This window comes from Heterocephalus glaber, unplaced genomic scaffold (assembly GCF_053883595.1).
Source record: "Heterocephalus glaber isolate CG9 unplaced genomic scaffold, H.glaber_assembly_v1.0 deba00001600, whole genome shotgun sequence".
Taxonomy (NCBI): domain Eukaryota; kingdom Metazoa; phylum Chordata; class Mammalia; order Rodentia; family Bathyergidae; genus Heterocephalus; species Heterocephalus glaber.
Genome location: NW_028258372.1, coordinates 851,449 through 875,220, shown reverse-complemented (window position 1 = coordinate 875,220; position 23,772 = coordinate 851,449). Strand labels below are relative to the sequence as shown.

At 51.2% G+C, this 23,772-nt stretch overlaps 1 protein-coding gene across 3 annotated transcripts in view; it reads right to left on the bottom strand.

The window, feature by feature from the left end:
- Window positions 1-23,772, bottom strand: part of Ptpn14 (protein tyrosine phosphatase non-receptor type 14) — a 136,383-nt gene that overhangs the window by 11,021 nt on the left and 101,590 nt on the right. For all 3 annotated transcript variants that reach the window (XM_013075371.3, XM_087194237.1, XM_087194236.1), the window contains exons 8-17: window positions 22,206-22,294; window positions 21,335-21,422; window positions 20,496-20,578; window positions 17,852-17,909; window positions 14,832-14,910; window positions 11,391-12,829; window positions 7,939-8,082; window positions 6,557-6,775; window positions 3,574-3,702; window positions 1,586-1,820 (exon numbers count right to left, since the gene is read on the bottom strand). In XM_013075371.3, the coding sequence (XP_012930825.1) occupies window positions 1,586-1,820; window positions 3,574-3,702; window positions 6,557-6,775; window positions 7,939-8,082; window positions 11,391-12,829; window positions 14,832-14,910; window positions 17,852-17,909; window positions 20,496-20,578; window positions 21,335-21,422; window positions 22,206-22,294 (2,563 nt within the window). The remainder of the gene's footprint in view (window positions 1-1,585; window positions 1,821-3,573; window positions 3,703-6,556; window positions 6,776-7,938; window positions 8,083-11,390; window positions 12,830-14,831; window positions 14,911-17,851; window positions 17,910-20,495; window positions 20,579-21,334; window positions 21,423-22,205; window positions 22,295-23,772) is intronic.

Sequence of the window (23,772 nt, the reverse complement as noted above, 5' to 3'; positions counted from 1 at the left end):
AGCCAATCATCAAACCAATGGACTTCTAGAGTTTTCCATTTCCTGCCTCTTGGAGAAAATTTTAGTTAAGTCAATTAATAAAAGAATATCTGAAAGGAATAAACAAAGAAGACAGCCAGGAGGAAAGACAGTTCTCCAAAGATCTCTGGGCCAAAGGTAACTGGCTGTTTGACCTCAGGCAAATCATTAACCCTCTGTCAAGCTTAGAGCTAGAACAAAAAGAAGACATGGGGGGGGGGCTATTGGACACCAAGATGAGCTACACATTGGCTACAGAGGCTTTGATTCTGGCCGTCTTTCTACTCTGCACTTCAGTATCCAGCCTCTCCGTACCATCTTCACATTAATGGCAAATGAAACCCTTGTATCAGGAGTACATACGCATCGGAATCTTTCTGATGGAGCTTGTACACTGATTATTTGGGGCTCTTAAAAGCCTATTCTCTCATGTTTACTCCTTCTCCTCCACCCGCCCCTGTACCCCCTTTGTGACAAAAACCCAGGTTTTGGCACCGACCACCACCTGGAAGATTGCCGCTGGTGGTGGTGGTCAGGGCCTGCCACCAGATGCAGAAGACAATGCAGCAGGTAAAAGTCCTTTCCTGCTAGGTGAGTGGGGAATCGGGTTCCCGAAAGGGACTGGGAGGGAGCAGCCTCCAAGGAGAAGACGGTGGGGTGAGAGCGCACCCCTGTGCGCAAGGGACTGTCAATGCCCCCAATTTCACCTCGGCATCTTCAGTACCTGATCGAGAGCCTGACACACAGTGTGGCCCTCCCCGGGTTCCGGCCTTGCAAATAAAATACTACCCACACTCTGGCGAAGTGGTTTCTGAAATATCACAGCCTAAGAAAATATGTAGATTAACGAGTCAGACATCTGAGCACATTTCAGTTTCAAAACCTACAAGCTGATTTCCCCCACCATGAACACCTCAGTCACGGATGTGAGAAAGCACTGAGATCACTACTGCAGGGAGGCACTGGGCTTGTGAGATGCAAGGCCTCGTGAGAAACAAAAACAGCGAGTCAGCTTTTATTCTGTTTCTCTGTGGCTTTTTCTAATTGTGGAAAAACAGGCACAGCATGAAATTCACCATTCTAACCACTCTGAAGAGTACAATTCAGGCCCCTACGTACATCCACAGTACTGTGCAGCCACGATTGTCCCCTCCCAAACTTATTGTCTCAAACAGGAAGCAGCCAATTTCCATTTGCCCTGTTCCAGCCCCTGGTAACCTGTATTCTACTTTCTGACCTTCTGTCCATGTGCTCTGCCTATTCTACGTACCTCATGTAGGAGGAATTGTATAATATTGTGCTTTTGTGCCTGGCTGGTCTCACTGAGTCAAGCAAAGTCTGCAAAACTCATCCATATTGCAGTACGCATACTGATTAATGAGTAGCCAATGAGTTTGTTACAGTCTTAGCTCACTTGCATAAAAGGCAAACAGACTATAATTCGTGGTATCTGTTATTCTGCTCTGATTGACACAGTAACAAAAGGAAAGATACTTGAGTGTTATAAAACTTTCGCCACTTAAGAGAAACCATCCCCTCCTAAGAAAGACTAAGGGGAAAAACTTACACAAAAATCCTTGGACATCCTCTGGGCAGCCATGGTCTGGCCAGTCCGTATATTGCAAATGCCACACTGTCCTTTCCTGTCCAGACAAAAGGTGCTTGACCTTCAAGCCTGTGGTTGCATAGCAACCAGAATCCGTCCGGAACTTTGTGGTGACCTTGAACTTGCCGTAGGTGGCTGAGCTGTGCTTGGAACCCAGTTTGGGCCAGTATCGGTGGCTTTTGTTTCGTCCGCCTTCCTGAATCACACACGAAAGCAAAATGGAAAATTACGCCAGGGGAAGCTCTTACCGTCTTCATCACCAGATCTGAGATCAGCAATGGGAAATTCAGAGAACAGCGAGTGCAAAGTGCAGAGAGGGACAAGCATAGGTGTGTTCAAGAAGCAGAAAGGTCCTCAGCAGTGGCAGGGGGCCAATGAGAGGAGTGGCAGAAGAGGTGGGAGAGGTCTCGGGAGGCCCCTGGACAGGGGAAGTGACAAGGTTCAGCAGGCGTCTCCAACATCACCAGTCTTCTCCCTTCGCTGTTTCCTGTTTTCTTAAAATACACACTGTCAATCATTCACAAAAGGTCTAGTCTTAAGTTTTCCACAGTTTTGAAATACCTGGAGCGGAGCGGGTGGGGTGGGAAGCATGGAAGGCGGTGGTGGTTGGGGGAAGGACATGCACAGAGCCTGCGAGGGAGCTGCCTTGAGCTTCCACGGCCAACCCAAGTGGAAAGGGACACAGTACTCTGGGTTTACTGGAGGCGCCTCGAGTTCACAGCACAAAGCAGTTTTCCCTGCCGAGATGCTGAATTCACTTCTGCAGAGTGCCTGCATTCCTGCTGGGTGGAGACGTGAAGTCCCCGGCTGTCTCTCAGATCCCCAGGCTCTGGCAAGTCCCTTCTTGTCACAACTGGGACAGTTCACAGGCCATGCCTCAAAAGGGCCCTGACTAAGGCCACACCCACCCATCACCCTCCTGCTCCTGCCTGGTCCGCGCTCTGCACTCGGTGCCACCTGCACTGAATCCATTGCTTCCTTTGTACTGTCCCCTCACTAGGACACGGCTCCAGGGGACAGGAGCTCCACGCTTCAGCACGGAGCCCCAGCTTGGCAAGACGACCTGGTTATATTCTGCTGATGAACCCCTGCCACCTGACAAGGGGACGAACCCAGCCTCGAGACTCCACGGGGATTCACTCTGCTCGGTGAAGGTCTGCCCAGGGAGCACTGGTGTCCCCTTCACCCCAGCTTCCAATGGGCTGTTCTGGAACGAGCCCTCCAGAACAACAGGACCCCTGGACTCTCCCTGGCCCCCGGCCCATGCAAGGTTAGGAAAGGGTGATCACAGCTCTCGAGTCTCGGTAAAAACTCATGAAGCTGCTCCCTTCAGTGACTCCAGAAACAGAAGCTGGCTTTTCACGCAAGGGCCAAAAAGGAGATGGTTGGGAAAGAACCGAGATGTGAGAAGAGAAGCAGCACTGCTTTTCTCCTCCCGGGCAGCGAGCTCAGGCCCGGCGGACGGGCAGCGCCATTTCTGGGACACAGCCCAGAGCCCTGGCTACGACCCTAAACCGTGTTTGCCTTGGCAAAGGAAGAAACGGGATTTTTTCCTCTCCCCAAAGAACAGATTCGGCTCCGGGACAACAGCTTCTGGTCCCATCTCAGCCTGCGGGCGGCCAGGCCTGGGTCGCCAGGGGAGGTCGCTGTGCTCAGAGGCCCCATCTCCAAGTCCAGGGGAGAGAGGGCGCTGTCGCCCCGGAAGTGGCTGCCGGGACTCAAGTGTGGCTGTTTTCGGTTTTGTGTTGCTTTGTTTACAAAAGAAAAGTGTTGAGAGTCACAGGCAAATGGGAGGAGAAAAAGCCACCGGGCCACATTAGCCAGGTGTGGGGTGGACACGGAAAGAGGCGAGACACAGGCTGAGGGGGAAGGGGCTGCAGAGACCGAGCGCAAGGGCAGGATGGCCCGGGATCTTCGCCACCCTGTCCCAGAAGGACGTGCGTCCTTACCTCCTCCGCGGTCACCATGGCGATCACGTTCACCCCCTGCTCCCACACCATCTGCCAGAAGTCGTGGCACGTGTGAGGCAGGGGCCCCTGAGTCGCAATGTAGTGCCATTCTGCTCCCCCGACCACCACCTGCAGCCAAGGAAGCATCGGCAAATGAACCCCAAGACCAAGAGGCTCCCATGCACACCTTGCTCATGTGCGGCCACCTCCAAACCTGGTCGTACGCCGGGGGCCAAACGGGTCAGTAATAGACAGTGGCACCTTCTCACATGAGAAGACTTTGTTCGTCACTCAAATCTATCAAAATTTATTATTAACCTTATCTATTTTTGTCTGCAATTCAGTTATTGCCAACTAGTGCACATTAAAAGTATATGCAGATATTCATACAGAGATGCACACAACAGTGTATGAGCGTATATCTGTACAACCTAACAGGGTTCGTTACAGAAACAATAGCTATGCAGCTCTGTGCAGCACACCCTGTGACTTGCATTCTCTTGTCCATCCTGGTCTATTTCCTTAAAACATACACAGAACCAACCATTAAAGTGGCTCTCAAATCCACCGCTGCGTTGAGAACCTGTTTGAAAAGCAGTCACCATGGAGTAACTTCTAGGTAACGTCTTCCTCCTGCACAGACCTCACGGGTCACAAGCCCCTGTTGTCACTGCTGCTGTGTGACCCATGTACAACAGGGATGTCGCAAACCTGCCTCCACCAGCACCTAGTGTTCCAGCCACACCATCACCCGGGGCACTGCCACTGGGTGCGACTCAGTGTGACTGAACTACGGAGTCACGAGGTCACCTGGGATAATGAAACTATTACCCCACACAGCTCAGGACAAGCATGGGAGGGTAATTCTCCAGGTATAAATACCGGCTGCAGAGAATCGGAAATAATAAGCTCAGCCCCACATGTGGAAGGTGATGCTAACAAGGGGAACAGCGGCCTCGGCAGGGACTCCTGTTCTCCTTCCACTCCTGCGCCTTGGCTTGCAAAGAGGCGCCTTCTTTAGGTCGGGTGTGGTGGCGCATGCCTGTAATCCCAGCACTCGGGGGGCTGAGGCAGGAGGATCGCTGCAAGCTCGATCATAGTGAGTTCAAGGCTGCTGGCCTGAACTATACAGTGGGACCCTGTTTCAAAAAAAAAAAGAGAGAGAGAGGCCTTCTTCTCACCCACTCATGGAAGGCAGGATGCCAGCAGGTTCCAGGAGCAATGGCATGATTGCTGTTTGAAACTTTCCCCGCTTGTTTATTTTATGAAACAATACAGTAACTCCATTCAAGCAAAACCAATGTCAGCCATTGTCTCATTACACGAGACATGTTTAGGTCAAAGTTGGCACGAAAAATCCATTTTCCAAGTGCGGTGGGAGAAACATTCATATATTCACTGGCTAGGAGTTCAGTTTATCTGTGCAATGGTGATTTTAAACATCAGGCTCTTTGGCACCCAACATATAGGAACCATAAATCCTTCCCAAGAACGCTGCTGCCTGGGGCCTCTCTGCGGACTCCAACTATTGAGAGGAGTGAATTAAAAGCGGCAGTAAAAACCCCACAGCCAGTGCTACCGAGGTAGATTTCACAGATGTGAATCCACCTCTGGAGCAAATAAATCTCTGCTCTGCGTTAACGACTGCCGGGAACCCAGGGGAGAAAACATTGGCAGAATACACAGCCCTATTCCAAAAGCACAAGGACAAGTCCTTGCACGCTCCACGGTCTGTGAAATGCACCAGCATCTACCCTGGGTCCTGGCCGTGAGCTGTGGGCCTTGGAGAATGCCGAGGAAGGGAGGCACACTTAGCCGTTCCCGGCAGGGCTCTCTGCCCAGCACAGCGACAGCTTTTTCCAGGGAGCAGATGGGAAACGGTGGAGGAGATCTGGCCAAAGGACGAGGAGAAAAGAATATCGCTCTGCAAGATATTCACAGACACTACATCAAAAAGCAGCTGTGTCCTCTGAATCTGAGTGCCTTACTCCGCTCGACATTTCAAAATCTAAACTAAGCCCACCATCAGTTTACCCAAGAGCTTCCTGGGGCTCATTTTTTATGGTTTTGGTTCTCGTTCTCAAACAGAAAAACAAAAATGCCAACATGATCTATGACTGTTGTTCTTTCGTGTTCCTTCCAACAGTACTTTCTGATCCTTACACTCCTCAACTTCAAGTGCTGGCTGGTGTCTAGCTAAGCTCTGAATACAGACATGAAGGTCTGAAGTATTAGAAATACTAAAAAAATCTGACACTACCAATTCATTGACTAATACTGCAAATCTTGCAGCATTCTATACCAAGTATACTTTTATAGTTTAAATTAGTCCACTCCTCTAAATACTGTGCAAAACTGAATAACCCCTAAAATGAATAAACCACAGTGTGCTACAAGGAAGAAAACAGCTTTTGTCGGGGGAACAGAATAAAAACTTCAACAACTGTGGTACCTGTGACTTTCAAAGCCTGCGTCACTTGCTAATCACTAGCCGAGAAAGACAATCCTCCTTTCCCCGTGAGTTTACTGAGGGTTCTCACTCTCTGGAGAAAAATCCTGGCTCTCTGTAATAAGCAAGCTTCAGAAGTAGCTGACCTGAGGCTGCTAGCGTCCCTCTCTCTGCATGGACAGGTGACTGATGTCCTTTCCGGGTGACTAAGAAAAGCATGGGACTTCAAAAGAACCCCCCAGGGACTGGGGACAAGCCAGGAGACACAGTTGTAGCCCACAATTTTTTTTTTTTTAGGCAGTCCTGGGCACTGAACACAGGGCCCGGCAAGTGCTGCACCACCGAGCTATACCCTGACCCTTTCTATTTTATGTTCAGATAGAGTCCTTCAAAGTGGCTAAGTTGCCCAGGCTGGTCTCCAGCTTGGGATCCTCCTGCCTCAGCCTTCAGAGCAACTGGACGACAGGCATCCACCACCTGCATCCCTTATGTTCTTCCTTTAGCCCTGCAGCCTGCCACCCCTCTCGCACGCACCTTGATATGGGACGCATTGATGTAGCCAGTGTTGTTCTCTTTGGTTGGCATCAACTCCACACGGTTCTCCTCGTAAGGAACGACCTCTCGGATCCGGCTGCGCTCAGCGTTTTCCGGCAGAGTCGCGGTGCTGAAAACGCCATTGGCCTTTTTCTTTGGAATCTGCTCGTATTCTGTGAACACCATGCCCTCTTCTAGCTTCTTTTTCAGGGTTCTGAACTGCAATGGAAGTTAACCTTCAGCTCTCGCGACATCACACCCAAAGACTCCAACCGAACCACCAGACAACTCTGATATTTACAGTGACAGGTGCCTGGAGGAGCACAATCCTGGATGATCTGGTCTCATTATTAACCCTGTCACTAGCTTTTCTTGTCCAATAACCATTTTCCTTACCACTCATGCTATAAATCAAACAAATTTGTGAGAACCAAAATTTAAGATCAATACTTTAGATATTAATGCCTACCTAAAGTCAGATTAATCAGTTAATCTTCATTACCCACGCAGTCTTTTCTCCATGTGCACAGCAGTTTTTGTTTTATTTATTTATTTACTTTGGTACCAGGGATCGAACTTGGGACCTCATCCTTGCGAGGCAGGCGGTGGGAACCACTGAGGTAAATCCCCGGCCCAGCACAGCTGCTTTTACTGGGATAAATTTTAAGATAATACTGATGTACAATGGTATAGGTCTGGAACATGGAATCCAATCCTCGCTAGTTTCCCTCCCTGGCCAAACTGCTAATTACAACAGAATGGTGTTAGTTGACTGAACGATCCCTCTGAGGTCCCCCAGTCCTCTAGAAGCACTCTAATACCAAATACGCTGCTGCGGCAGAAATCTAACACCCTAATGTTAGCAGCATTCAACTCCATTTATGCAACTGCTTCCTAACCTCCCCACACCTTTCCTCACCTCTGAAACACCACCACACAGCAACGGTTTGCCTTTCAAAACTACAGTCCTCACCATGCATTAACCTGACATCTATAAATCGGCCATGCTTTACAGCTACCCAAGGGGACAGCATGCTAACCCATCTCTATAGATGCCTGGTTAAAAGAATCACTTCCTAAGAAATGACAGCTCTTCACAACAAGCGTAAAACTAGAGAGCTGAAGAGATTATTTAACTTTCTCATCTTACAAAAAAAGAACACAAGCCAGAAGACATGGAGCGCAGGCTCGTGCAGCTTGTTAACGGTTGGTCCTTACAGCCCAGCCCTGATACTCCAGTTTGATGGAGCATTAAGAATCATCAGGGGCTGGGAAGAATCCATTTAATACAATACAGTCACAGCTGGTCTTCCTACTCTCACGCTGAAGAATTCACCCCTCAAACGCACGGGCAGGAGGGAGCGGTAAAACCCTGCACTCACCCGCTCATCCATGGGAATCCGGCTGGCCTCATGGCGGCAATCTTCCCGGCCGGTGACCCGGGCCACCGAGAGGCCGTTCAGCGCTGCCAACATCAGCGGCCTCTTCTGCGCCTCCAGGCCTGCCATCTTCTGCTTCTCTAGATTCTTGCAGCAAGAAAAGGCATGTTCTCATTGTTTACCAGGCCAGCAGAGGCCGGAATGTGTTTCAATCTCCCCAAATCTGCAACTCCCCAGCCAAGGAATGTGGGCCACCGCCATCACTGGGGCAAAGTCACAGGCAGCCTCTCCCCACGGTGCCCGAGCAAGCCAGCTCCTGCTGGACTCCTGCATTTCTGTTTGTAATTCATTCACTCATCAGACAAAGACTGACAAACACACAGTGTTACACACGGGGCTCACAAAAAAGGAGGGCTCGATGCCACACCCGTTAGAAAGGCAGGGCGAAAGGAAGACCAGACAAGGAAAAGAGAAAACCATGCGAATAATCCAATCCAATCGCAATGATAGGCCTTTTCCAGACTGCTGCAAAGTGTTGTTGATGGAGAGGGACAAGTGGCGACAGGAAGGTCCTCCTGGGGGTCCATCCTAAGGGTGCGAATCTCCCTTAGGATGCGCACCCAGGGGTAGGAGAGCCCCAGAACAGAGCACTGCAGGGAGGAGGAGGGGCAGGAGCCCCGGGGCCAGGCCGGGACCTCACTGGCTGTGACTTAGGCATGGGGAGCCCGGGCCACTGGGGAGGGGCTGACGTTTCCACCTGGCCCTGGTCAGTGATTTTTCCACTGACCTCCTCTATCCTCACCAGCACCTGCCGTCTGCCCTGGGTCAGTCAGGGCCTGGCTACTGGTCCCCCGCTGCCCTCAAAGCTGATGGAGGTATGAAGTCAGCCCGCTGAGCAGTTCCCAAAAATAATTTTGTCTTGGATGTCAAAGGAAGAATAGAGGGGCTTTGTTAAGGACAGAAAGAGGCGAGCTGAGTTTTTGGTTTTGTTTTATTTATTGCGGCACTGGAGACTGAACCAGAGCCCTGGCACTGAGCTCCTTTCTCATTCCTTTTTAACCTCGAGACATATTCTTCCCAACTTGCCCAGGATGAGCTGAAAGTTGGAACCCTCCTGCCTCAGCCTCCCACAGAGCTGGAATTATAGGCATGTGCAACCATGACCACGCCTGGCTAGAAAGGGTGAGTTTTACACAGATTTTGACTGAAACTGAAGTGCGAGCCGTCTGCACTCTTCTGAGGAAGAAGGGTGTCTCTTCTCCCTGGTTTCTAGTCGAGCACTTAGAGACTTTTTTCTTATTGTGTCCTTTTTGAAGTTACTCTCCGGGGGAAGTGTCTCACTGGAGCTGGGGTGTTAGATCACACAGGGCGAGCAGATTATCTGGGGGGGGGGGGTTCGTGGCAGCCTTCGAGTGGGGGCTCGTGGGGGCATCTGAGAGCGAGCAGGGTGAGCCGTGACCAGAGACGAGTCGCCACAGACTCTCGGCTAAGAGACCCTTAGGAACGGCCTCCTTTCTCAATTCCTGGCAGCCCCTGGGGGAAGATTCTGGATTTACCTTTTGGGTGGCCTGCTTAGCACTTCGTGTTTGTGAGAGGTAATTTTCCCCAGCACCTCTTAGCTCCAGGTTCCGAGAAAGCAAGAGTCCCAGGAAAAATCCTGAGGTCCTTGCCTTCTCTTCTCCCCCTGCACCCCGAAGGGACCCCAACTGCACCTGAGACAGGAACTCGACTGTCTTTTGGGTGAGGATTCTCGTCTACCTGCTGCTCCCTGAAACCCAAGCACCAGACATCACAGGAGCACTCTGGCCCCTTCTCAGCCTATCAGCTTCCACCCAGGACAAGAACTGCTGTTCCTCCTCGACTTCCAGCAGAGTTCCAGTGGGGGATGGGAGGTGACTGATGCCAGGGCACCGGAGGAAGGAGCCTGAAAGGCCAAGGCCAAGTCATTCATCACAAGGAGGCTGCCGAGGGCACATTCTCCCCGCACCTGCCCCCCACTTCCAGGTCGTTAAAGTTCCTCCTCCAGGGCCAGGGATTTAGCTCAGTGGTACCACACCTGCCTCACAAGTGCAAGGTCCTGAGTTCGATCCCTGGTACAAAGAAAACAAAACAAAGTCCCTCCTCCAGAGGGGAGCGAGACTTGGGGTCAGGTTAGGCCCCTGAGGCTCTACATTTAGAAACAGATGGAGAGCTCTCCTGGGGTGGCCTGGTCTCCATCCTGGCCGCCGCATCCTCTAAGATCAGGACCCCAGCGGAAGGTCTAAGCGCTTGGCCTCCTGCGTGTGCCGGAGTTGAGAGAATTGATGGGTGAAACTTGCTAGGCACTCTCATCCGTGTGAGTGGAAGGAAACAGCATCATGGAAAAGAACTGCAGACACCCTGTGGGCCAGGGAGACCCTCGCAGGGGGCCAGGGCCATGGCCGGCTCCAGGCTGCTTGTTCAATACGGGTAACGAGGGAACAGGGGCCTGTGACTGAACCTCAGACGCAAACCCTTCCTGCCAGTCCTACTTTCAAGAGACCTGGGGAGAAGGAGTACTGAAAACCCCTCATGCCAGCAAGTTGCCAGGGACTGGGTTTCCCATTAGGTTTCTGGACTTCCTGAAAACTTAGGCCCTGGCTGTTCTCTTCCCGTCCACTCCCACTGGGAGTTTGGTCTTGGAAGTGGAGTCTCACCAACCCTGCAAAGCCAGTGTGAACCCACCATGCGACTGGCTCCTCGGGGGTCCAGCTGGGTGAATGAAAAGAAGTCAAGCTGGGTTTCATTCAATTTTTTGAGGAAGTAACAATTTCTGGGACAACAGTAACGGAGGCTTTTATTTCGTTTTGGTGACAGTGGGGATTGAACCCAGCACCTCTGCAGTGAGCTACATCTCCAGCCCTTTTGTCCAGACAGGGTCTCCCCATTTGTATAGGTTGCCCACACTGAGCTCAAATTTGTGACCCTCCAGCCTCAGCCTCTCAGAGTGCTCTAATGATCCTTTAAAAGCAGACCATCAACAGATGAATGGATTTTAAAAAGTGGTATTTCCTATAAAGAAGGACAAATCTGAGATATGTGTAGGAAAGTGGACGCACCTTGAGACTGTAATGTTAACTGAGACAAATCAGACACAGAAGCCAAATTATTGCATGGTTTCTCTTACGTGAGAAATCCAAAGTGTATGGAAATGAAAGCGCAAAACAAAAGATAAAGGGAATCAGGGAGGGAGAGCTCTCTCAGATGGGAAGGGGACCAACAGACGGGGGAAGCGGGAGGTGAGCAGGGGAATAAGAATTCAGTCGTGTTATGTACAGTGCCAACTCCACACGAGGAACGTAGTCCAGAAGAAACGTTTAAAATTCACTAATGAGGAGACAAACGAATTAGGAAACACAGGGAGCTGAACGCACTCCCCGAACAGGCCTGACCCCTGCTCTGGTGCCGGACCCCAGCCCCGGGCACGGGACACTCACCCTCAGCATCATTTCGCGCTCCACGATGCTGTCCTCCAGGGAGAACATCTCGGACACAGGCCTCTCCTTCACCGGCTCCTTCTTGGCCCGCTCCTTCACACTGGTCAGGTCGGGCTCGGAGATGGACGGGCCCAGGGCGGACCCGTTGACGGCCAGCTGGTCGGCCCGGGAAACGCTGAGCACCTTGGCGGGTCCCTGCCTCAGCATCCGGGCCCTGGCCACGGCCGGGGTGGGGGTGGCCTGGCCCTGCCCCAGCGTCCCGTTGCTCACGCTCTTCCTGGGCCCCGGGTACTCGGGCGGGGGCTTGTTGGGGATCCGGGCCAGTGCGGCCTGCAGCTGGGCGCTGTACTCCACCTTCTCCTGCAGGGCGGGCATGTGCGGCGGGGCGGCTGTGGGCGTCTCCTCGTCGTCCTCGTCCTCGCTGCTGTGGATCAGCATGGTCGCGTTGGAGAGGGTCTTCTGGTGGCGGAACTGCGGCAGCGGGGCCATCTCCTCGGGCGGGCCCCGCTCTCGCAGCGTGTTGCGGCGGGCCACCGGGCCGTGCAGCGACTTCAGTGCCATGGCCTCCATGCCGCGCACCATGCTGCTCATCAGCTCCAGGCTGTGGCGCTTGGTGGCCGGCAGGGGCTCACTCACCTCCTGCAGGGACTGGTGCACCACCGGAGAGCTGTCCTCCTGGAAGGTCTTCACAGACAGCTGCACCTTGCGCGTCACCAGGTCGGGGCTGCTGCCACTGACGTGCCTGTGCCGGTGGCTGGCCAGGTCCGGGGTGCTGGTGGCGGGCCGGGGCTGGGGGTAGGGTGGCGGCGGCCGAAAGAGATAGTTCTTGAGCAGGTGGGCAGCGCTGTAGCCCTGCGGCCCCTGCAGCTGCACGTTGGCCAGCTCCGGGGTGCTCACCGTGTGAGAGATGGCGCTGGCCCCCGGCCTGCTGGGCACCACACCGCTCTTGGGGTTCACGGGGTCGGCTGGGCAGACCAGGGCATGGCCGTAGCCCCGCGGCGGGGCGTAGCGCGCGGTGTAAGGGTGCCGGTCGCGCATCTCCGGCTGGCTGTACACCAGCTCCTCAGGCTGGCTGTAGGCGTGGGCACTGAGCAGGCTGAGGTTGCGCAGGGACTGGCTCTGGCTGTCCCCGTGGACGGGCCCCCTCTTCATCTGCCGCATGACTGTCTCGTAGTCAGGGGTCGGCCGGTAGGACGGCACGATGATGGCGCTGTGCCGGTGGCTGGGGATGTAGTCAGCCCGCATGATGTCGCTCCCGGGGATGCTGAGGTTGGAGGACACTGGTGAGGTCTGCAGGAGACTCTGCGGGCAGCTAAGGGAGTTGACGCTATGCACGCTGCACACACTGCCGTTGGTGACGGCGCCGTTTAAGTAGCTCAGGTCCAGGCTGTTGTGAGAGTTGCAGTACAAGGCCTCTTCGTTCCCGTGGAAAATACTGTCTACAATCAAACACACACAGCAGCCTTCACGCCATGCTGTTCCTATGATACAGTTCCTGCCCACTTAATCTAAGGAAGTCAGAAAAGGTGAGATCCCATGACCTCCACCCGCACGCCCCCTACAGGAACTGACACTACTCAGGTGAGGCCAGCTTGTACAAGGACACTTTAGAGCACATGGAAAAGTGCGAGCCTAGATGGGGAAAGATGCACACGGCGCAGTGCTCAATTTTGCCATGGGCTTTGCAATCAAACCCCAAGAGTGGCCCTTACGGTGGACAGGCGCATCCTCCTATACCTGGGTCAACAACAGCAACAGGACTGGATATTTGGGCCAAGAACTTCAGCAAGGCAATAGACATGAAATTACCCAGTACTTGCACATGCTCTTTCTGACTACACTAGGAAAGTCCCTTTACCCAATGGTAAAGCATTCATAAGAAAAGAACAAATACCACAGCCAGGAGATCAGCCAGGCTAGGTCATTTTAAGCAGCAGTGAATGGTAGGTAAAATGAGAATCAAGAGTTCTCTTTTTTTTTTGTACTGGGGATCGAACTCAGGTCCTTGGGCTTGCACAGCAGGCGGCGAAACCACTGAGCTAAATCCCCGGCCCAAGCAATCTTTGTTCCTGTTTTTTTTTTTTTTGGCACCGGGGATCAAATTTGGGTCCTTGCTCTTGCACGGCGGGGGGCGAAACCACTGAGCTAAATCCCGGCCTGCCCCATCAAGAATTCTTTTAACCTCTCCTGAAGTCTTCCTCTAGCTCTGGTTTCATCAAGGAGGTCAGTTCAAGTAAATAATAAGAATAATAATTACAGTGAGGAGCACAGAGATATAGTAGCAGATTTCTAGTCAGGTCCATTCATTCCAGACGTGCACTATCCCTTCACAGCCCCCACGCCCTAGGAAGGCAACCTCTTGCCGAAACATCTCTGTGGCCTAAGCACATTCCTCCTCACTGTACTTGTCAGCATGTGCCAAAAGGAGAGGTATGGAACCACACGGGATCAGAAGAGCCGGGGAAGCTAGGGTGATGCGATTTATCTGCTTCCAGTGGGGTTTGGAGCTTCCCCCAGAAGCAGAGTAGCTGTGCTTACAAAATATACTCGTGTGATAAATTAAATGGTCTCCGTTTCCACGCTCAAACTTTCCTCTTGCAGAGGATTCAAAATAGCCAGGAGGTGGCAACACAGAAACTCATGCTCCATTTAATACAATGTCGACATCCGAGGTCTTCTAGCCCCTCATCTCCTTTATGGATATGGGGCTGCTATCAGGTTTCTGATCGGCATAGCCCGGCACCACCGTCAACCTCCCTGTGTCCCAGTTTCCTTGCCTGTGAGATGGAAATAATAATGGTACCCGTAGTTTATCTGGAGGATTGAATGAGACGATATGGACCAAGTACTTAAGAGTGGCTGGCACTCACATCATAACTGCTCTATGTTTGTTAGTTGTCATCACTAACAATTAAGTAACTGCTATTACTAATGGAATGGGTTCTTGCATGCATTTTCTCATGGGAGATGTTTTGGAAGAAAAAAAGGAATAAGGCGAATTTTGTTTACTCTGAGATGTGACAATTAATCACACAGAGACAGAGGCTAGGACTGTCTCTCCCGGGTGTGTGGAGCTGCCTTCTCGGTCACGAGAAAATCACCAACGGCTCCCAGCTCCCAGCCCTGGCAATGAAGGTGAAGTGCCTGCAGGTGGGCCACGTGGTCCCTCTCCTCCCCTGGCCCACAGACAAAACGGAGGGGACAGGAACTGCCCAGTGCCCTGGCCCGGCTCCTCAGGCAGCCGATTCTGGGGAGCCGTTCTTTTAGGGGTAACCAATATTTTAGGCCTTTCGCAGCCTGACACTGCTGGCTACTGTTACACAGCTGATGACCATGTTAAAAGGCAAGCATCACTGTCACTTGAGAAGAAGAAAAACCTCTCAACGGCTTCCTGGCACTCAGCCTTCTGCGTTCAGAAGGGACACGGGCAAGGCACAGTACCTTGTGACGTGTGTGTTTCCGAGTAGTGCTCACTGCACTGGACGTGCACAGGAGGCAGGATGTACGGCTGCTGACGGGGCTGGAAGAGAGAACACAGCGGGGCTGGCGCTGGGGTGAACGCTCCCAGAGCAGCCCACAGTCCTGCTGACCCCGGCCACGGTGAGGCCCTGAACCCCATTTCTCATCTGTACCCCAACTGTCACCAAGCTTGGGACCAGAAAAACACCCAGGGAGAAACAAAAAAGGTCAGAAAGAGCAAGTGGCCATGGTCCAAAGCCCAGTGTAGCTATTCACTGTCTGTTTCCTCTACACCTGCCTTCTTAACAGGTATAATGGGGACGGGCAGCCCGTGATGACCCAGCTAAGAAATGAAAAGGAAGCCTATTCCGTTCTATTCAAAACTAGTCTCCTCCTGGGGCCCCATGCTCCTACCCACCAGCATCAGCACACAGCCTGGTTCACAGGGCCACAGCAACTTCAACAGGGACAGGGTGATTAGTGTGGGCCCAGTGGTAAAGTGACCTAAAAATTACACAGTGACGCAGGACGAGCTGAGCCTATAGTTCTCATGGCCCTTTACTCCTTGTCCACACTGCAGGAACAATGTGGAAAGGCTCCAGAACTCTTCCCACCCCAACCCAGAATCTTAGGCTAGGGTGGCCACTGAGATGCAACCCAAATCACTTCCTGCTGCAGAAGAGGGCAGAGCTTTCAGGAGGAGAGAAAAGAAAACCTTTGATGGACTGACCAGTGGGTGAGCAAAGGAAACATGGTGATTCCCAGCTGTGACCTACAGCGAGTTGTTTAACTGCACTAGGTTTCAAGTTCTTGCCAATCAAATCAGCGTTGTCCTTTCCCTGACCTCAAACATTCATTTTATCCATGTATTAGGGTTCTGGGTCAGAAGGCTCTGTTTCATGAAATCATATACAGATATAGAAGTTTGCAAGTCACCAAACAGGATGATCTTTTTGTTTTTTGGTACCGGGGATCAAACTTGGGACCTTGCACTTGCAAGGCAGGCGATGGAACCACTGAGCTAAATCCCTGGCCCCAGGATGATCTTTTATATTTCTACAAGCCTTACAGATATAATTTTAAAAATTAATTCTTCATGAGAAAGAGAATGTCGAAGATGCTGAGCTCAAACAAGAGCTCAAAGCCAGCAGGAGCCCCGATTTCTTAGCATCTGGCATCAAAAGGGCAAATAAAGAAGGGAATGAAGACAAGGGGCTAAAACTTAAAAGGAATCAAGAGAAAAGAAACAAAAAAATTGAAATTAAATGCATCTTGAGTAGGCCCTGGTACCAGAGAAGAGGAGCTACGTCAGCATTACTAAACATTCTCGAGTGTTCCTGTGGCTGAATTTTGAGTTGTAAATTAAAAATATTTTCCTGTCCTTGGCAATACATAACTCAACTACATTTGTCCACACCAGGATGGCTGGTATTACATCTTTTTTTTAAATAGTGAAGAGAGATTTGTACAAAGGAACAGAAATAAATGGCAAGGCAAAGAGGGTTTATTACCTCCTCTTGCTCTTATTTGAGAAAAGAAATCCAGTAAGTGAGTGTTTACGAGCTGGCCTAAGTGTACAGGCACAGGGTAAAAAGGATGAACCCTTCCAACCACTTCAGGGTTACAGTATTCATCTCACTTCCTAATCTATTCCCACATATTCTTCCATTTCCTTCCAGACCTCCAAATACAGAAACAGATTGAATGCTATCACACAGCCGCAGAAAAGGAGGAGAAAATAAGCGACTGGCACCCTGGCCAGAGGCAAGGAGGCAGAGAGACAAGGCCTCTGGATTTCCTCTCCCTCCCTCGTGGCAAGAACTGTGGTGAAAGGTTTAAACTTGAAGGCTGGGGAGAGGTGGAGCCCCGAATCTGCTTCCTCTATTCTGGCTTCATCACAGTAAGGAAGGTAAAGCTCTGCGTCCTCTCTGGGTAACTGGAACCAGATCAGAGCCCAAGGTGCCCTTCATCGTCGGCCTCCCATAGTCTCCTGGACATGAGTGAGAAATGATCTTACTGTTTAGAACAGGAAGTAAATTAACAAAGAACAGAAGGATGAGGAAACCAGTTCCACGAATGAGTCCACTGGTGGTCCAGGGAAAGCCCAGAGTGCCTCTCGGATGCTCCAGGCAGAGGACACATGTGACAGACTGGGACAACACGCACAGGCCTCGGGGCTTCTCCTGGAATGACAGTGGCCCAGCCCTGGGCTCCAAGAGTCCATGTCCATGCATTTTCTAGAAAAGAATAACTGTCTTCAAAACTTTCCTTCTAAAAGACAAGCTAACAAAACTTCCATTTGATGCTCCTGTCCACTCGAAGGAACTATTCATCTAGAAAAAATTAAAAGCCTACATTATTTACCCATTTGTGCATAAAAAGTCATAACCTCGAAGAACTGTGACTCAACAAGCAGGAACTTTTAAAGAAAGCCAACTCCTGGCATCTATTATATTATCCTTGAATAAGCCTCCAAGTAACAAGGCACAAACTGAAGAGAGTAATTAAAATAGAAAAACACGGAGAAAACATCCTGAAAGATTGGGGGAAAAGTGGATCAACTCAAATTCTGTTGGCTAACTAAAGCTTTCAAATGAGAAAACACGCCATCATTCGTTCCCATCAAAGACTACCTGGGACCATTAACTGGAGCCATTCCATTGCTGGTCGTTTAAGAAGGACTTTCTGACTAGTTTACTAAGTTCAGTCTATGGCAGGGAACACAAAAGCATTCGTGGAGCTCAGAACTAAAAGCATGTCACCACGCTACGACTGGAGATGGGAAGTGGAAAACACAATGGACACAAAGGAGAGAATCACAGCAGAGACTGGGGCCGCTCTGGGAGCCCCAGCTGCCCTTCCGGAAGCGCTGGGCTCGGTTCCGGGGCCACAACGGACACTCACCACCCTGCCTGGCAGGGATGCCCTGCTGTGCTCCCGAGCCATCCCGCTCCCTCCTTCATGGCAAGTCAGCCCACGGCACCGGAAGAAGGCACACTCACCACGGAGGAGCGGCTCCAGGTGGGCTGGCGTCGGATGGGCCGTGGAGAGTCAGGCTGCCTGCGTGAGAAATTGGAAAGAAACGAGAATGGCCATTATTATGGATCAGGTATCACAAGGGCAGAGAGACGAGGGAGAAAGGGAAGGGAAAATGACAAGATCGGCAAGGTATACACAGGAACATACACACCGGCCGGGTCTGGATGCTGACGCTAAGTACAATTTTCCCTTCCCTTTTATTCTTCTCTTTATTCTCAAAATGTCTGGAACTTATGCCACGTTAGTAATAAGTTTTAGCAGCTAATATGACTTTTAAAGAAATTTACTTTTAAAGAAATAAAGCTGAAAAACACCACCATTATGATTACATAAGCTTTAAAAAATTATTACTCTTTGTACATTTGTGGCTGGGTAAAATCTCTCATGATAAAGATGATGAGAGACAAAAAGAGAAACTATCTTTCAAACATGCTTCCAGTCAAATGAAATTCCAAAACAGGTAAAATACTTTTCAGCACGAGCATATAAAAGCACTTCTTGTTAAGATAACGCATGTTACAAATATTTTTCTGACCAGATCCTTTTTTTTTTTTTTTACTTAATTTTATTGCTAGACAAGTGTGCTACCACTGAACTCCCTATCCTAGCCATAGACTGAGCAGTTTAAACAAGAAAAAGAAAACAGCAGGGATAAAAATGAGTGGGAACTGGGAATACTGTTGAATTCTTAAAAAATGAAATCCAAGATGCTTTTGAGCAATGGGTCCCAAAGGCCATAACAACATTTTCTCTAGTCCTTGGTATTATCATGAAAAAATAAATAAAATTAAAAACAAGACAAGAGGTTTTTATCAGTTAAGTTCTTCAAAGGACTCTTCCTACTCTTGGATTGCCCCTTCCTAACTTTCCGATTATACCATTTTTTCATGCTACGACGGAGATGACAGAGTAACGAGGGACTTCTCTAATGCCAGCCGGCCAAATGAAATGTCACCGGCCTGTGTTAAACTTGGTCCCCTTGCCATTCCTCCCCAGGCCAGCCGGCCCCGCTCTGGGGAGGGGCAGCAGCAGATGACAAGTGGGGGCCCTGCGGGGACAGAGAACCCGACAGCCATGTGTCAGAGGTCAGGCGTGCTCAGCCGGGCGGCCAGGGGCTCTGCGCACCCCAAGGCAGGGGAGCCCACGGAGGTCAGCTCAGTGTGCCGAGGCTGGGACAGTGAGTGTGCGTGAAATTGCATCTAGAATTTTACACGGATGCAACACAACAGCCCCAATTTTTAATCAGTCCCAGGATGAAAAAAAAAATTAAGCTCTTATATACATGGGCCAACTCCTCTCGGGGAATGTAATCAGCAGGTACTGCAAACGCACACTCATAAAATAAATGCTTAAAAAACCCCATTTCTAACAGGAGCCCCTGCAGCACGTCAGGAAGGAGCACGGAGGGCCTATTACAGAAGCAGGACGAAAAAGAACTTCTCAGTTGTCAGTCTTGTAGGTGAAGCACCCTCGGGAAGCAGCCGGCCGTACAGCCAGTTGCTGAGAAATGGTTAAGCCAAAGGGCTACAGCGAAATCCCTCTGCTCAGCGCAGTTTCCGAGCGACCCTACAGAAGTCAACTACAGAACTCTTGTTAATGGCCAGGACACCCTGACAAGTCAAAGGGAGAAGCAGAGTCCAACCGCACAGAGCGACCAAGGAATCTGATCAAAAACGCTGTCCATCGCGCATGGAAGAACAGGTCCGTGGGAAAGATGCAGCTGCCTAATTTGCCATTCCCTGCTCGGGCCTCTGATTCACCTGGAGGACAGACTTACTTAAGGCCCAGGACTGTCACACACACTTAGAGCCCCGCAGTGACCAAGTGCACAGCCTCCGTCCTATAGGGAAGAAAGTCCGGTCTGACCCAGGGACCCAGTTCCCAGCACCCACCGGAAGCCAACGCTCTACCCCTCGGCAGTGTCTCGGCGGGAGCAGAGCAGCGGGTCATCCTGCATCACATCCCTGCCGCTCTCTGAACCCAAATTAAACACCCTGGGGGCCCAAAGTGCAAGAGCTTGCTGCTGAGAACGTCTTTGAAGACGACCAAGGTAGACGGACGGGGGAGCCCGGCTCGATCTCCGAGGTCAGGCCACAGGGAAGGGGCCCGCAGCAGACGCCCCTTTATTTCCGAATTAAATGAAGAGAAGACACGCAGATTTGGACACCTCTCAGGGCCTTCCAAATCGCCCTCTAATTACCCCGGCCTCTGATTTGCAGGCAGCTGATGAGGCCCGGAGCGCCCGCAGGGCGAGCAGGCAGTGAGCGAGGGCGGCCGGATGACAGCAGCGTCTTCCCTTTCAAGCTGGCGCGGCGCTGCGTCCCCACTTCTGAACGTGCCCCGCACCTGACCCGAGGGGCACCCCGGCAAATTGGGCGCCACAGAGCTCCTCCGAACTCAGAGCCGAGGCCGGGAAAGGCACTAATGCGGCCCAGCCAGCCGCGTGGTCCACCTGGGATCCTTTTCTCTCTAGGTACATGCGTGACCCCAGGCAGGCTCCAACATTAAAGCCTCCCTTCCCGCCCAGTGGAGCCGCTTCTACAGCTTCTGCAAGGATCAAGGGAGAAGAGCAAATGGAAAAAGTGATCTCCATCAACATGTACTTACTCAGTGCAGATTTTGTTTTGTTTATAAAACTTGTGCCGTGTCGAAAATAACCGGGAAACATACTTGGCATTCTCGATGTCATCCTTGGAAAGGGAGAGAAGGAGGGAAAAACAATAAACATTTGTTTGATTACATGTGCACTGCACCAAGATCCTTCCACGCTCCCCCATCTCAGCTACAAACCAACCCGCTGCGCCAGGAGGCAACCGACCCACCGAGTCCCAGGGGCAGCGCCCAGCAAAGCAGAAGGTGCTGCTAAAGAATTTTCGTGCCCAAGGCTCCGGGCCACACTCATGAACTGGGATACCAGGCTGCCCTTACCTAATCCTAAACCCAGGCCTTCAAAGATAAATAACTGAATCAAGGCAGAGCAGAGGAAAAAACACCAGACAGAGTAGGCAGGAGGCAGTGAGATGTGGGAAAAGCTTGGCTCCGGGAGGGGGAAGGAGAGTAGGAGAAGAGGGATTCCACGGCCACTCAGGGCTGCAGGGAAGCTCGGGCTGCGATGGGAATGAAATCCAAGTCTGCTAGCAAAGGGAAATACAATGCCACCCACCACGAGGTGCAACCAGAGGGCCTTCACACACCAGAGGGATCAGCCACCAGCAGGCAGCCACAGACACCCAAATCCGAGAGCCAAAAGTCAGCTCAGAAATGGGCATTCTGAGCACTTTGGGATTTCACCACCACTACCCTAAAACAGGTGGTCACAGCATCGGGAAAGGATCTGAAGGCATCTCTTAAGACAGGACACTTCTCTCAAGCCGTGGGAACAAAGGGAGGACACTAAACCTCTCGCCGTCCGGGGCCCTGCCGCGCCGGCCACCCGCCTGGCTCACCATGTGGAAGAGGGCCGTCTCCTCCTTGCTGACCAGCTCCACCAGGATCGTGGACTTGTTGTGGGTGACGGTCCCAATATCGTTCCACCTGCCAGAGGACAAGGAACTGGGTTTGCGCAACACTGCTCCAAGGATTCCTGACCCAGCTGGGGGGTGTCCGCTGTCAAACTATGATGCAGCCCCTTTGAAAAAGCAGCTGAAAATGCTCTTCCTCTCAAAGGAGAAAACGACAGGGAATATAACATGCCTCTATTTACCCAAGGAACCATACTAGGGGAAATAACATCTGGAAACTGGTAACCCAAGCTATGACTCAAAGATGCAAGGATTTTTGTTGCTTTCTTCCTCCGTATTTCCAAACTGCCAAGGCATTTCTGGGGCCCCTGCTTTTTAAGGATGGAGGAGCAGAACATTATTACAAAGTCCTCTGCCACCAAGGGGCTGGACTTGGTACCAGGCGGATGCGGGGTGCCACGTGCTCCGCGGGCCGGCTGTGCCTCGCACGTGTGAGCCAAACACAGTTTCACCGTTTCCTTCTCCATCTTCAGGGAGACCAGGGTTAAAATGGGATCAGCCGAAATAAGCCCCAGACAAGAGGGTGCGGGGGGCGGGAAGACCATCTGGATCCTCTGTCTGCCCGTGGATGACCAGCAGGATGCTGGCTGCAGAGGCTGAGTCCACTCTCCTGACCTCAAGGGTTCAACAGGGTAACTTCCCGGTTCAGGCAGGGAGACAACAGAAGAGCTGGGAAGAGCTCAACCCAGACCCACGGGGTCTGGCACTTCACTCATCCAGATAACTTCAACAGTCAGGGCAGTTGTCCAGCATCTCTCAAGGGGAAAAAGGAAAAAGAAAACACAAGTCCGCTTACCTGTATATCACTGCTTGTCTTCCAATTCTGTTCCTCACGAAAATCCCCATGAAGAAAACGCCAAGGTGCATACTGTTTCCATGATTGTCCTGTGTAACATCAACAAAAGACTTCTGATCACCATGCTCACTGCTGCACTATTCACAAGAGCCAAGATATGGGGAGGACTAATTACTCATCCATGGATGGATGGTTAAGGAAAATGTGGGATATACAGTACAGTCCCCGGAATACTATGTAGCCTTCAAAAAGGAAATCCTGCCATTGAATCAACGTGGGTAAACCTGGAAGACTTTATGCTGAGTGAAATAAGCCAGGTATTGAAAGACAAATACCACATGTCCTTACTTAGATGAGGGATCTAAAGAGGTTGGGCCCATCGAAGCAGAGCAGAATGCCAGTGACCAAGGAGGGCTGATATTCACCGAAAGATACACAATTTTACTTAGAAGGAACAAATCCGGGAGCTCAATTGCATATCACAGTGACCGAAGTTAACAATGGACTGTATTCTTCATACTCAGAGAATGCGCAGAAAGTATGTGAGGTCACGAATATGCTACTGCACCTGTTTGGCCGTTACACATTTATGCATATTTCAAAACATGTCGTGTGTGATCAATACATGTACACGACTTGTACTTGTCCACTAAACAACAAGCTTTTCTGGAGACATCTGCAATGCAGTGGGTCACAGACAGTCTTGCAGTGCCTGGCTCCAGCCCACACACCGTGTCCCTCGCTGTACTGGGGCAAATCCCGAGTGTATCCCAGCAAGGCGGTGAGCAGTGCAGGACAAGGACAGGAATTCAGCCCTGCACACCTCAGGGGATGACACGTTATTTCTCTTTTTCCCCCTGTTACAACACAGCAAAAATGTGTTTTCCATTTCGGCTGGGGACAGAATCTTATCACTTCCTCAGGTCTGCCTGCAGGTCATTTGGGTTTCCTCTTTCATGAACATCTATTCACTTTTTTAACTTAGTTTTTGAAATCAAGGTTATTCATGCACCAACTCTGAAGAGCAACTTCCTCCCCTCGGTGACATGTACCTCCTAGAGCTGCCGTGTCTACCTCTGCACCCCGTGTGCGGCCCACACAGCGGAGAACCCTACGCACCTCCACACGGGGCCCAAGTCCCCAGTTTGTGCCTCTGTTTCCCCTGCTCACACCATTCAGCTCCCGGACCTCCTGGCTGGGGCTGCTAAATTCCTTATTTCCTCCATTCCCTGTCCCCCCTCTTTGCTTTACTTGGGTTTTCTTCCCTTGTGGGGAGCTGTTTTCAGTTTTATTTTCTAACTTATCCACTGCTTGGCACTACTGATACCATATTTTTAATTCCCAAGAGTTCTTCTTCATTTTCTAAATGTTTTTTTCTATGCGCCCCATTCCTTCAAGGAGGCGACTTGCTGTTCCCGATTCAGAGTCTCTCTGGGCAGCATCGGGGTTTTCTGTGGAGTCCCCATGTCTCCCCGCCTCGGTCTCACTGAGTCAGCCTTGCTCCCTCCTCCCAGGACGTCCTGTGGGTGACGCCCGGCTGTCGCTCCGTGCTCCAGAGTGGGTGCCA